This window comes from Harmonia axyridis, chromosome 1, assembly GCF_914767665.1.
Source record: "Harmonia axyridis chromosome 1, icHarAxyr1.1, whole genome shotgun sequence".
In the NCBI taxonomy this organism is placed as follows: domain Eukaryota; kingdom Metazoa; phylum Arthropoda; class Insecta; order Coleoptera; family Coccinellidae; genus Harmonia; species Harmonia axyridis.
In genome coordinates this window covers 43,889,681-43,905,076 of record NC_059501.1, presented here as the reverse complement: position 1 = coordinate 43,905,076, position 15,396 = coordinate 43,889,681, and the positions used below count along the sequence as shown (strand labels likewise).

Here is a 15,396-nt window from a genome sequence, read left to right as displayed (position 1 = left end):
AAACTAATGGCAGGTGTGTCGAGTACTTTACCTCTGTATCTCCTGCAGGTAGTACATTCTCTTACTACAGATCTTACTGTGCGTCTACATTTGAGGATCCAATAGTTTTCTCTCAGAATTCGCATCAATGACTGAACACCAACGTGGCCATTCTTGATATGTTCCTCGAAAATCAAACGTCTAACAACTTCGAGATAGCTTGGAATCTTCTATTGACCCAGAACATTTTTGCTGAATCAAAAATGACTGATTTTCTTGCACCTTCCAACTCTTCAACAGACAAAATTCCATTATGGTAACCATCTCGCTTCATGATGATCTTTATAAATCGCTTGATCCATCCAACATATTAACAATTTTGCTAAACTTTGAAAAATACCTGTAGTACCATGTACATTCTTTGCTCACAGAAAAGGAAGAAACCACAGTTTTTCGTTTTTCATCATTGATTTCTTCTTGTCTAATTTCTTCGACTTGATACCATATGAAAGGTTTCCACTTTTCTTCTCGTTTAATCCACGATAGCACGGTAGAAGAATCTGACCAATAATATACTTGTATTTTCGCTTCATAATTTCTCTTGAAATTTTGAAACATTCTTGTCGCAGCCAAAAGTTCAAGTCGAGGAATTGTTAACCTTTTGATAGGGACCACCCTGAATTTTGCTTCTACCAATCTTACGTTGATTTTTCCACTGTTTTCTGTTCTAAGAAAAATTCAAGTTGCATAAGAACTAGCACTTGCCTCACAGAAAATGTGAACAGATTGACTGACTAGTTCAGTAGAATTCGAACAGGATATCCAACGTGGTATCTTGACAGCTATCAAATAAGGTAATTCTTGTAACCATTTCAACTAAATGTTTTACCAAATGTAAGTTCCTCCTCTTCGCGGATTATTTGAAGATAATGAAAAATATAAGCTCCGAACAGGATTGCCTAGTTTTGCAGTCTGAATTGAATGCCCTTTGTACTTTCTGTGGTGAAAATCAATTATTTTTGAATTTAGATAAATGCCGGGTAATCACATTCACGCGCAATATCAATAAAATTATCTATACTTATAATCTTGAAGATATTGTCTTGTCTAGGGTAGATAACATAAAAGATTTGGGGGTAGTTTTTGACTCTAAGCTGATTTTTGACCTTCATATCGATCAACTGGCAAGTTCCTGTTGTAAAATTTTGGGCTTTGTTACAAGAAACAGTAGACACTTTATAAATTTGAAAACCTTCACCATTTTATATAACTCCTATGTTTTCAGTAAGCTCAACTTTGCATCTGTAGTTTGGAATCCAAAATATGCACTATATATTACCAGGCTCGAGAGAATTCAGAATAGATTCTTAAAGTTTATTTCTTTCAAGTACAATTTTCGTTTAACACCTAGAAATCCCGAAAACTGCAATCTTCGTTTGTTTCAATTTGGTTTCATTTCCCTAGAAAATAGAAGAAAAATCAGTGATGTCCTTTTCCTATATAAGCTCCTTAATAATATCTATAATTCCCCTGACCTCCTTTCCTCCATAACTCTCCATGTTCCGTGCCGTCCCCTCAGAAATAGCGAATTGTTCCATATTCCCTTTCGCAAAACTAATAGCGCGATGAATTCACCTCTCTGCAGGATGATGCGATGCTGTAACTATTTAGGTGATATAGATTTATTCCATGTGAGTCAGAATTCAATCAAACAGAGACTCAAAAGGTTGTATTTGAGTCAGTGAGATTTTTTTTTTTTTTATTATTTTCATTGCTGTTTCAATATATATCATTGTTCTTTTTTTATTATTGTCTCACCATATTTTGGTTTTCCTTTTTCATTCATACTGTTTCATTATATATGTGTATCTATATATTTTTGTTTTGCAATTAAGTTAATCAAGCAATTAAGCACACTTTGAGATTCCAAATAGTGGATACTGTGTTGGGTGATCATCACCTGTATGTATTCCTGCTTATATGAATAAATAAATAAATAAGTATAGTTAAAAAAAGTATAAATTTCTAACGCCTCTTCAGCAGGCAAGTCAGTAAAAGTGTATATTATAATATTGATTATATTTTACTAATGATTTCATTTCATTTAGCCACGAAGGGCGCCACATGCGTATATCAAAGAACTGACATAAGAGCTGTATCTGTAAAATCTGTGGTCACGTGACTAAAATATCCGTCCGCTCTCGGATGCTATTGCCGAACGCGCTATAAGGTTCAATGTATTATTAGTATTCTGTGTATTATTAGTATTCTGTGGTTCAATGCCTTATGCTACTTCCTGGTTTTCTATGTTCTAAGTCTTAACCTAACATTAGGCTTCTAGCTTAAACTGTAGAGCAAAACAAATAGATTTGTGACACCGTTAAATATAAATGTAGTAAAGTTCGTATAGTAATAGAAAGTTCAAAGTGTTGAAGAAATTTCTGCATTTTAATAAGTGACAAGTGAGTGAGATTGTGATAATATATTGGAACGACTGAAATTAGTCTTCAACATGGAGCGAGTTAAGCCTATTATAAGACCAGATTCTCCTTCTTCTGAAGAAGATTATGAATTTCATCAGAATTATTCAGAGGAATACGTAAAAGAAGAGATGAAAATTTATGCTAATTGCTTCATGCCCAATGCAGACGTAAGTTTCACGCCGGTGCCCGGTATAAATGTTTTTATACTTTCTTTCAGTGGGTTTTATCAATAATTATGGTTCTGTAATACATAATATACCATAATAGTAATGATAATTTTTGTAATACAGCAATAAAAAACCGATGTCTGTGCATTCCATTAATTCAAGAAACGTTTAATGTTAATAATAGTTTATTAAACATAAACATTTATCGCAGAGGCAAGAGCCTGTATGCGATTACAAAAATACAGTCCTGTGAAATTTTTGTCTTTCTGTCTGTGCACGTTAATTTCCCAAACTGCAGCACAAATTTTATAGTGGATTTCACAGGAAGATCAAAATAATATCTCTTTATTACGCATTGAAAGAAAAAATCTACTCACAACATTACAAAATTAAACATCACTCATATATCATCATATCATGGTGCAAAATAAAATATATTTGGTAATTTATTATAGCATACTAAACCTATAACTAGAGTGGAACATGTGAAGTCCGTACTAAATATACAATACAAAAATTATTTCAAGTTGTTGGATCTTAATCATGTGTTTGAGAAATGTATCTCCTATCTATATTTTAGGATAAATAATTTCGTATCATTTTATATTCAATTTGTTCATTAATGTCTAAGAGCCTGTGGTGTGAAATTATTGAAATAATTAATGGTCTAAATAGAATTGTTCAATGGTCCACCATCTTGCCTGATACTTTTTTGTGTGTAAAAAATATTCAATCACCATATTTGATTGTTTTTTTTTACTTAATACATTTTTTGGATTTCCTAGAAATTATACATGTAAAAAATCCTAATATATATATATATATATATATATATATATATATATATAATTATATATATTTATATATATATAATTATTCTCCTTATGTTTCAGGATGATACACCAGAGTCAGGACTTACAATTGATGATATAGTAGATGAATTAGCTACAGATGATATTCGATCAGAAGTATATCGTTTAGCAAAGATCCCTGAGGTATACAGGAAATATAATTTTGATGTGCCTGTGAGCAAAAGGCCACTTACTATAAATGCCTACAAAAATAAGGTGAGAAGAAAAAAATGTTCATTTGTATCTGTATGTGAACTCTTTTTTACGTAATAAAATTGAGGATAGCACTGACCTGGAGTCAGGAGCTTTTAAGCGTTCGTCGCAATACGCCAATTGCAACCTCGGGTATCAAAGAGGTATTTTTAAGGATTCAATTGACGCCTGAATAATCAGTGTTTTTCCATTTATTCAATATTCGGCTTGAGTTCTAACGACGCCATCAACTCTAAATTTTGCATGAACCTTAAACCTTGTTCTATACACACAGCATCTCAACTTACGGTACATGAAAAATACTGTTTTGTCTGGCTGGAGCCTCACATTTTGATATGTGTATATTACCTAAAAAGATTCAAGATATTCCAATTTTTCAGTACAAACATTTCTCGATCTCATATACTGAGTGATTTTTTCCACCTGATAAGCAAGTTCAAATTATTTAATTCGGGCCTGCATTTTTTTTTTTTATTAGCTGCATTTCATGAATCACCCCATAGATATATATATATATATATATATATATTTTTTTTAAAACATTTTAACCCCCAATCTCTTCATTAAGTTTGATGTCCTCTATCTCCACTGATCCGTTGTCCCTTACGTCACCACACACCCTGTATATAGGGTTTTTCTTAAGAATATGCTAATATTTAAGTGGGCAATTCTTGCAGCCATTTTGAGAAAAAACTTCATATGAACATATGTCGTAAACGTGCTAACTTTATAGATACAGGGTGGTACAGTTTCCAAAAAAAAAATTTTTTATATAACCACAATTATGCTATTGCAGTTATTTCTATGAAATTTTGTACACGTTTTCATTGCATCAAGATATATTTTGTGATGTATAAACAATTTTATTATTTTCACCAGTTGCCTCTGTATGGGTTTTGCATAGAATATTTTTGGGAAAAAATGGTATATTGCTTTTTCCCAAATTAAAAATTATTTTAGAAATTTTCATTTTTTTCTGAACATAAATAATCTCTTGAATCTACTTCGTCCGGTTCATGCTTTTCACTTGAAAACATATAAATTGTTTTACTTAATAAAATTCGGTAATTCGGTGATTTATTAGCTCACCAATAACTCTCTTAATCTAAGAGTCAGAAATTTCAATTCAATAGACTAATTGAATTTATTTTTCAGATAATCAATGTGATAAAGACAAATGCTGTTGTTATAATTGACGGTCCAACAGGATGTGGTAAAACAACACAAGTACCGCAGTACATATTAGATGACTGTAGATTATCTGACAAAGAATGTAATATTGTTGTAACACAACCTAGAAAAATAGCTACCATAAATGTTGCAAAACGTGTATGTTCAGAAAGAGGATGGACTTTAGGGACTGTTTGTGGTTATCAAGTAAGTACAAGTACAATTTGTTTTCACTGAGAGCTATGTTTCACAATTAATGATAATGCTGTTTTAACAATTAGTTTCTTAGTAATTAATTAATTAAAGGACTTGAAGAATGAATAGTTATTCAACTGAGAAAATTCGGTCTTTATAGCAGTCATCTAGCCGCTCTTTCACCTGATATTTTACCTGCAACAGCGGTAACTTTAGAAATTTCTCGGACGTAAATTGTAATTCTAAACTGAGTTTCTCCGAACTGTGGTGGAATTCTCCCAATTTATTATCGATTGATACGTTAATAACCTGTACTCCTCCCTTTCCCTTACCGAAGTAACTATGATGAGGGGAAGGAAGGTCTCAATTATTAACGTATTTGATTAGTGTTTCTTTTCTTCTCTTGAAGTTATTTGATTCACTATATATTTTGATATTTTACTTGGGTGGTAGCTATGGAAAGCAAGTAACTTTTGGATTAATTTAGTTAGAAATGATTTCTGGAGCCCTTTTATCTTGTCTTAACTTGAAGCACTTAGAATATACATATAGACACCATAAAACATATCAACTTATACACTGAGAAAGTCATTAAGAGAACTGAAAACAAATACATAGATGAAATCAGAGAATGCAAGAATTCAATACAGGCGTTCGCTCTGCTTGGAATATGCAAAAAAGCTTGAGAAGGGAAAACATGGAAATGCAACCATTGTATGGAGCAACTTACACCAACTATGAAAAAACTATAGTCCTTGCTGACAATGTATGAAGGAATATGACTTCAAAATATTCAACTGAACAACAACTTCCAAGGTTAACATAATAATCACATTCATAAAGATGTCTTCATTGAGTGAACATGTTCTGAAGGACGCTCCACTGAGTGTTCCATCGAGTTGTGCACAAGAAATGTTAAGTAACTCCAGTAGTGAAACAATTGATGACGAAATTGATATCAATATGTTATAGTTATCAAAGATGGTATGGAATCGAAAGAAGTAATCAACAATGAATACTCAAATCATAGCCTTCTTTTAGATTGGATATCCGAATTGAAAAGTATTATAGCCTTCTTATGGAAAATTCAGATTTATTTAAATATAAAATTTTAATTTTGGAGTAGAGAATGCTGAAAAAACTTTATAACTAATAATCTTCTGAACAATACACTGAAGACGCCAACATCAGTAGAACATACTACAAAATTGTCGCTTGCAGTACCCGGACCTACTTCCAACAAGGAAAATTAACTGAGTACAACGAAACAAACATTAAAACCACTGAAAACACAGGCGTATCAAATTTAAAACCTAACACTACAGTGGAAGGAGTTTTTCAGATGTTAAATGACAGTTATTGAAGTCTAGATTCCCTGAAAGCTATTCATCTTTCAAAGTTCTTATTCCAATAAATGAGTATGGAAAAGTAATGGTGGAATCGACTGAATTATGCAAAATATTTAGGAATTACCTTAGCGACAGACACTGGTTAACGAAAAATGACCATTCCTAGATCAGATTTCCGGAAGCAGGTACCCCAAGGACCAGTACTTGTAAAACTCTGTACAATATTTAAATTCATTACACCCAGAAATCCTAAAAATATGTTAACAGCAAGTTAGGTTTGGATATTTAAAATGCCTATCGTAGTTGTCTGAGAAACGTCAGTTGAAAAACCGACTAGACCACTACTAAAAATATTCTAACTCTGAATATTAAATTATTTGGACCTCGCATTTCATTCTTATTTTATTTCAGATTGGACTACAAAAAGAACTTGGTCCGGATGTGATATTATCATACATGACAACAGGAGTTTTACTTCAAAAATTAATTGGAAGCAAGTCCTTGAACCAATATTCACACATTATCATTGATGAAGTTCATGAAAGAAATCAAGATTTGGACTTTTTGCTTTTAGTTGTAAGAAAACTGTTATTCACCAAATCTTTCCATACAAAGGTAAGTAACCGTCATTATTTGAATTGCTTTAAATGAATTCTAAGAACTTATCCATCTGCTGAATGCTTTGATGACAATAATAATAATGCAGCTTTATTTCTAGTAAAAGCATACATAATTTCACATAGTGAAACCTTAAAAAGAAATAGTGTCAATAACAAAAAAAGACAATCAAAAAATCCAAAATTATACATGACACCCTAAGAATTCCCTAACTGAAAATGGTTAAATTTCTAATAACAACTTGAATATCTGTCTCTTATAGCGCCCAAAGTTTGATTCTGTTCGTATAAATATTTCAATAATCTTTGAGCTGAAAGATTATTGAAATATTTTATGCTACAGTACTTTCTTCTCATATAATTATTTATTTAATTTTTTTTTAATGGGCTCGTCCATTGGTTATACACCCAGTCTCAAATGTGAATTAAATTCATTAACCGCCACCAGACATGCACAACATCCATGACCTAGCCAGGATTCGAACCCGGTACCTTCAGCGCCACAGTTGACTCTTCAGTCCACCGTACTGCCAAGGCAGTCATATAATTATTTATGACATTATACGGAACATAGACAATTTCTACCCTCACTGAACTTGACTCAAATGAAAATGGCCTAAACATTTCATGCGCACAGTAAAACTGCTCTCTTTTTTTTTGTGCAGCATTCGTAATATGCAAAAATTTAATCTCAATAGTGAAAAGTGCTTCCTTCCCCTGTTTACAGCACAACATATTTTCATTGGCAAATTTCACGTTTTCCGGCTGTATCGCATGATTATCGAACAAGACTGAATGAAAATGAATGCTTGCGCATCCCCAAGGTTAAAAACGCTTTTTCTCAAGATTTGTAACATATTTCCTTCCTAAGTTCTGCAACATTTTACCGTATTCCTACAGAAAACTGGCAATAAAGAAAAATAACAGAAAAAATATTAAAGCCTTCATTCAATAGAACAAGCAGAAGTTCATCCATTTGTTTTCTCTTTAAATGGAATTTACTCCTTATTCATTTTTAAATTTTTTATTCTGTGTCCCATCTGCTGGCTGTCCCCTCGCATGCAATATGTACTGATTATGTCAAGGAGAGTGATCTGGCAAACATTCTTAATTTAGGCTTTCCTCCAAATTGATTTCCATGATTCTTAGTGCAATATTCGATCAAAGATATATATATATATATATATATATATATAACGGCAGTAATTATCGACTTTGCCGTTCCGCAAGATCAAAATATGATGAAAACCTATGCAGAGAAGATAAGGAAGTACGAACCACTGTCAAGGCAGATGAGAGACATGTGGAAGTTGAGAAGGGTGGAAATAATCCCACTTATAATCAGTGTCAATGGACTGGTACTAAAGAAAACTGTCCAGCATATCAAAGATCTAGAAATGCAAAATAATACCATTACATGGATGCAAAAAGCCGTTTTGCTTGGCACTGTGAATATCATCAGACAGGTCATCTATCCACACTGAGGAGAGATCTTCTCTTGGTAGAAATACCCGGGAAGCCCTGTAAGAAGTACCACTAAAGTGTGAAATTAAAAAAAAAAAAAAATATATATATATATATATATATACATATATATATATATATATATATATATATATATATATATATATATATATATATATATATATATATACCACCCGGTTGATCCTATATAACCACGAAAGTGTGAAGGGAAAAAAAAAAAAATATATATATATATAACTGTGAACTATTGATAAGGGTCAAACGACTCGATTATTTTGGAGAATAAAAGAAAACTCTTTATTCCTTGCCAAGCTTTCGAATTTATTTAATTCTTCTTCAATTCGAAAGCTTGGCAAGGAATAAAGAGTTTTCTTTTATTCTCCAAAATAATCGAGTCGTTTGACCCTTATCAATAGTTCACAGTTATACACTAAAGACTCTTAAAAATTAGTTTGAAGTTTATATATATATATATATATATATATATATATATAAACAATGGTTTAAGGGGTGTTGGAAAAACTTCAATTGTTACTATCTTCTTTATTTCATCGGTCGACGTTTCGATCCTTGGTTGGGATCTTCTTCAGGACTTCTATAAAACAAACAACATACAAATATAACACAAACATTGCAGAAAAGACAACATGTTGCGAAGAGATACCAGATCTTAAGTTGCACTGAATCTTATACAGATTTGGAGGAAAAATTATTTTTGAACACAAAATAGTCTTTAATACAATAACGTCTTTAATATTCATCAATTCCCTATCACACACTTCTTTATTCTCTTGATAATTCTTTTGAAAAAACTTTCTTCACTCATCTGACAACTGCGTAAAAACGAAAGGGGTAGGGTTAGGTCGGGTTCATAGAACATCATAGATCTTCAACTGACATTCGAGAACATAGAACTTGATGAGTCCAACAATTCACTCTCACTAAATTGGTTTGAATGTATCAGATATGAATAAATGTTACTTATATTCTCTATATCCTTTCTGTAGTTCATGGAATTTTCATGTCGCTTAATGTGAACCATCTCTAGGAAACACCTTTTCTCATATTCTCCTCGTACTCTAAAACTCTCACTGAATCATAGTCCATTCGATGGTCAACTGATCTTACATGTTCTGCCAGTGCACATATCTTTCTAGGATTCTTAATGTCGCTAATATGTTGGGTTATTCTTCTTTTTAGTTGTTGGGATGTTTGTCCGATATACACCTCATCACAATTTTGACAGGGTATTCTGTATACAACACAGCTTTTCTTTTCAGTTTCTATCCTATCTTTCAAATTACTATAAAGTCTCTTTAATTTAAATTCAGTTCTAGGTATCACTTTGATATTATCAGTTTTTAATAAGTTTATTAAGGATTTTGTCATTACATTAATCAGTGGAATGGAAGTAAATATAATTCTCTGGTCTAAATTGGTGGATGCGATTTCATCGTTATTCTGTGGCTGTCCAGAATTCGATGAATTGTGTATTAATTTCTTTAAGAGGTTCTTGGGGTAACCATTTTCAAGCATCAACTGATATAATAGTTTCATATTCTTCTCCTTTAGAGTCGGGTGTGATATCCTTTGTATACGATTCTTCAATCCTGTAACCATATTGATTTTTTGTCTCTGAGGGTGGTTGGAGAAATAATGCAAGTATCTACCTGAGCTCGAGGGTTTTCTATACCAATCAAGAATCAGTGTTTTGTCAGGTCTTCTAATGACTAGGGTATCTAGGATTATTATTATTATTCTCTAATTCTATGGTAAATTTGATAGACTCACTCTGTCTGTTGAACTTTTCAAGAGTGTAAGAGGTCTTATCACTGGGAACTGCACAAATGATGTCATCTACATATTTTTTAATAAAAGGCATCTCAAAGGGGATATCTGTTAGGATGCTATCTAGGAGGAAATCCATCACTATCTCTGCAATGGAAGGGCTGAATTTAGACCCCATTGGGGAACCTAGTATTTGGTTATAAAAATTACCTTGGAAGATGAAATAGTTTGAGTTGAAAAGAAATCTGATGATGTTTATGAAGTCTTCCTTTGGTATCGTGGTGTGGCTGCTGATGGACTCCCATCTGTGTTGAATCGCAGACAGAGCTAATTCTAATGAAATGTTGGTAAAGAGGGATACTACATCAAGGCTGATGAGGACATAATCTTCTGGTAGTTGGAATTCATTAATGAAGTTGGAAAAAGAGAAAGAATCTTCTACGTAATATCTGCCTCTAGAAACACTTAAATAACCTGAAATTATTTCGGATATATAACCTGATATCTTAGATGTTGGTGTATTTAAAGAGAGATGATGGGTCTGAGGGAGAGAACAGGTTTATGGACTTTAGAGTAGCATTAAATCACCGAACTCAGAACAAATGCGATTGTTAAAAGATGCCATGAACCAAACACCAATCTACTCTCACTAAACTGGTCCAGAACATAGGAATCATTCTTTCACGTTATCTCTACGACTGCAGAACTTGTGGAATGTGATTCATCCAATTCACTCCCACTAAACTGGTCATAATGAATCAAATAAGAATAGATGGAGCTAATATTGTTTACATCCCTTCTGTAATTCATCGAACAGGTTTCGCGTTTAATATGGTACATCTCTAAGAAACATCTTTTCTTTCCATTCACTTCACATTCAAGGATTTTGGTGGAATCATAATTCATTGGATGGCCTTTGTCCCGGGTATGGTCCGCTAGGGCACAAATCTTGTTTGGATTCTTGATGTCGCTTTTGTGTTGAGCAATCCTTCTCTTCAAAAGCTGAGACGTCTGACCAATATACACCTCACTACATATTGAACAAGGAATACAATATACCACACCACTCATATTATCAACAGTCATCCTATCTTTCACTCGACTGTATAATCTGTCGATTTTAAAATAAGATTTCTGAATCAATCTAATTTTTGTGGTCTTTAGGAGGTTAATTAATGCATTAGTCATACCATTTATTAGGGGAATAGATAAGTAAAAAATTCTATCTGCGTTTTCAGTGTCCACAGTGGTGGATGCGCCCCTCTCTCCATTCGTTGGCTGTCTCGAAGGAGTGGTATTATAAATTAATATGGACAACAACCTTTTTGGGTATCCATTCTCTAGCATCAACTGTAACAAAAACCTCAGATTCTGCTGCCTTAGACTTGGATGGGCAACTTTTTCAATACGATTCTTCAATCCTAAAATCATGTTCACCTTTTGCCCATGTGGATGATTAGAAAAATAATGTAAGTATCTCCCTGAACTTGTTGGTTTTCGGTACCAATCCAGAATCAGCCTATTTTCCGGTGTTCGAATCACCCTTGTATCCAGGAATGGGACACCATTCGCTGTTTCTTCCTCCAACGTAAACTGTATGCTCTCATGTTCACTGTTGAACCTGTCTAGAACGAAAGCAACCTGATCTTTAGGTACAGCACATATTAGATCATCAACATATTTCTTGATGAAAGGAATGTGAAAAGGAATATTGGCGAGAATGCAGTCCAGAAGGAAATCCATTACTATTTCAGCAATAGAAGGACTAAAGTTGGAACCCATAGGGGAACCGAGCACCTGTTTGAAGAATCTACCATTAAAAAGGAGATAGTTCGAAGAAAACAGGAACTTAATGGCATAGATGAATTCTTCTTTTGGTAAACTTGTGTGGTTTCTGATAGTCTCCCACTTGTTCTCAACACTTGAAACTGCCAACTCGACAGGAATGTTGGTGAAAAGAGATACAACGTCCAGGCTGATCAGGACATAATCAACAGGTAACTGGAAATCATTCACATATTGGGCAAAAAAAAAAGGAATCTTCAATAAAATATGTACTTCTGGTAGAAGAAAGATATTTAGACAGGATGTCTGATACAAAAACTGACAATTTGGATGTGGGGGTGCTTACAGATGATATTATTGGTCTCAAGGCAAGAGTGGGTTTGTGGATCTTTGGTAAACCGTAGAATCTAGCAGGGACTGAATTGTAAATGTACAGTAATTTACCTTGTATTTGTGTTATGTGGCCCTGACTGACCCATCGCTTAATCAATGCATTACATTTACCTTGTGTAGAAATGGTTGGATCTCTGTTTGGAAGAAGTTGGTAATACTTTTCATTGAGCAAAATTGTGTTGGAGAGCTCTATGTACTGATCCTTATCCATCAATACCGTGACATTGCCTTTATCAGCCCGTAACACAAGCAATTCTTGATGTTCACTTAGGTACCTCTTACAGTGGTAAAATTCTCTCTGGAAAACATTATTGGTCCTTTTTCCAGGTTTGATGTAGTTGGTGACTATATTAGCAGCTTGGGAACGTTTGATGTTCTTTCCCTCATCTGACAGTCTATCATTAAGCATTGAAACCTCCTTTAAAGGAATATCAATGCCGAATTTGGGGCCCAGTGCTAGGAATTTCAATATTCTATCTGGTATCATGACGGAACTAACATTCTTAACCCACCTTTTCTGTGGTTCCACTCTCTTTAGAAGTTCATCATAAAGAAGAGTGACATTATAACACTTATCAATTTTTCCACACCCCTTATCAAATTTACTACTATTGTTGTATATTGGGAATTAAAATTGTTGATATATATACAGGGTGTTCTGATTTGTTTCCGACAAACTGAAACGGGTGATTTTAAGCAAAAAAGTTCCTATGAACATGGGTCCGGAAATGCTTCGTTTCTGAGATACAGGGTGTTGAAGTTGAAAAAATAATTCGCGTTGTCTTAAATATCTTTCGACTGATTCCAAATAATTGTATGAAAGTTGGTACATAGGGTTTTTTGAGGTGAGAAATTCAAATTTGTGATCGAGTTGGTTGTATTTTCTAGAGGGCGCCACTGGCAATCATTTCGTCCCCTTTAAACCGTAGCAACTTTTCTGTGCTACCCTGTACGTCATTCTGGACTAAAAAAATCGATTCCCCTGACTTTTCTAGTTAAAAAAGGTATAACTCATTTAAGTTGCTAGGGGCAACCGTTTCAGAGAAAAACGCATTTAAAGCCAAATCCATATTTTTGTAATCTCTAAAACATGTAGAAACAAATTTGTAATGATTTTAAATTAAATATTTTTTAGAAGTAACAATTTAGAACAAAACAAAATAACATAATAATTTTTAAAGAAGGTCTTCGAAATGTTCACCGTTCTGTTGAATGCATGACATGTATGACATCTTCGAATGATTGATTGTTTTACATTCAACAATTGTTGCGGCAATAGATTTAAAATGGCTATACACAATGACAGATTTAAAGTGTGTTAGGTTCAGATGTCATTAATTATAATTATAGTTAACTAAGTTAATAGCTTATCAACAAATACAGGAAAATGGTATTGGTTACCAAAGGCCCGAACGAAGCATACAAAGAAGAAATCATCTACAGAGAAATAGGATTTTACAGACCTTCGAAGAAAATAAAAACTCAGTATTGGTAAAGCATCCCAACAACGCAATATTTCAGGAAACAGAATATTCAGAACACTTAAAAACAACAATTACATAGCATACCACTTCTACTTATTAGTGGGCAATAGAAAATCCGCATGCATTTCGCCTTAGAAATTTTCAAAATGAATTTAAATTTAATATTTGAATAGGAATAATTTCATGAAAGGATTTCGAAGCAGTCAAAACATATTAAAGAAAAGGCGATCTATTTTTTCAACTTTAACACCCTGTATCTCGGAAACGAAGCATTTCCGGACCCATGTTCATAGGAACTTTTTTGCTTAAAATGATGTGGTCTCAAAAATAAATAACACCCTGTTAATATTTATTATTTTTATTGAAAGCATTGATATACATATTGATATTCATATACAATTCAAGAGATAACTCTTGAAGATCTAACAATCCTATTATTATAATATAAACGTTATATTATAAAATTGTATCAAAGATAAAGAAGCCGCACTTCACACAAAAATAGATGGTACCGTTTGTCGAAGAACTACCGACAAGCTTGATGAAGCGCAAAAAACTCGTTAAAATAGGGGTGAGCACACATGCCGATGCCTGAAATAATTTTTACGGCAGGCTTGAACATAGTCTTATATTATGTCTAACCTCAAATTCAAGTTTTGTTGATCTTGTAATTATTTTAGGCTTAGTTCGCAAATTCTAGGGAAGGCTAGCAATATTTTAAATGTTTCCAGATCGCTTGTTGCGAGGCAAATACATGAAAAGCGAGTTTCGCCTGGTGCTCCAATATTTTTTCTTTTGCTATTTTTGGACGCCCCTGCGGACCTTGCGCCCGTGGCAAGTGCCACCTTTGCCACGCCCTAAATACGGTTCTGTTTTCTATAACCCCTAATATTTCCCATACTTAATTATATGCTTTTGGGGCTAGTTGTGAAGCAAACCTTGAGTGTACATTGTTACTAGAGCTAGGCACCTGCAGCAGTCTGTTTGTCACACTTCGAATAATGATATCATGTTAGATAGGATTCCTTGAATATACCTTCTTATAGCATAATATTTTGATGGCTAACAGACAATTGTTTAATTCCTGAAAAAGTACCAGCCCGAGCGGGGCTCAAACCCGCAAGTCTAATTTATCTCTCTGGCTAAAATTGTTCGGTTGGTCGCAAAATTCAGAAAACCTGAATCATACTGAAGTCGATAAAATATCGACGACGTTAGAGGAAAGGTAGAGAGGTAGAGCATCGGACTAGTGATTCGGAGGTTGCGGATTCGAGTCCCGCTCGGGGAGGTACTTTTTCCGGAATTAAACAATTGTCTGATAGCGATCATAATATTATGCTATTACAATTAATTTCGGACATCAACCAACTTTTTTAATTCGTTCTTATGCATAAATAACACTAATATATGAAAGTGCAGTGATCTGATATTGTATGT

The 15,396-nt window shown here is 33.5% G+C and overlaps 1 protein-coding gene across 1 annotated transcript in view; it reads left to right on the top strand.

Moving 5' to 3' along the window:
* Nucleotides 1–2,291: 2,291 nt before the first annotated feature.
* Nucleotides 2,292–15,396, top strand: part of LOC123671460 (probable ATP-dependent RNA helicase spindle-E) — a 74,468-nt gene continuing 61,363 nt past the window's right edge. Inside the window, exons 1-4 of the mRNA XM_045605317.1 lie at nucleotides 2,292–2,629; nucleotides 3,523–3,696; nucleotides 4,849–5,070; nucleotides 6,819–7,022. Of these exons, the coding sequence (XP_045461273.1) occupies nucleotides 2,492–2,629; nucleotides 3,523–3,696; nucleotides 4,849–5,070; nucleotides 6,819–7,022 (738 nt within the window). The 5' untranslated portion in view covers nucleotides 2,292–2,491. The remainder of the gene's footprint in view (nucleotides 2,630–3,522; nucleotides 3,697–4,848; nucleotides 5,071–6,818; nucleotides 7,023–15,396) is intronic.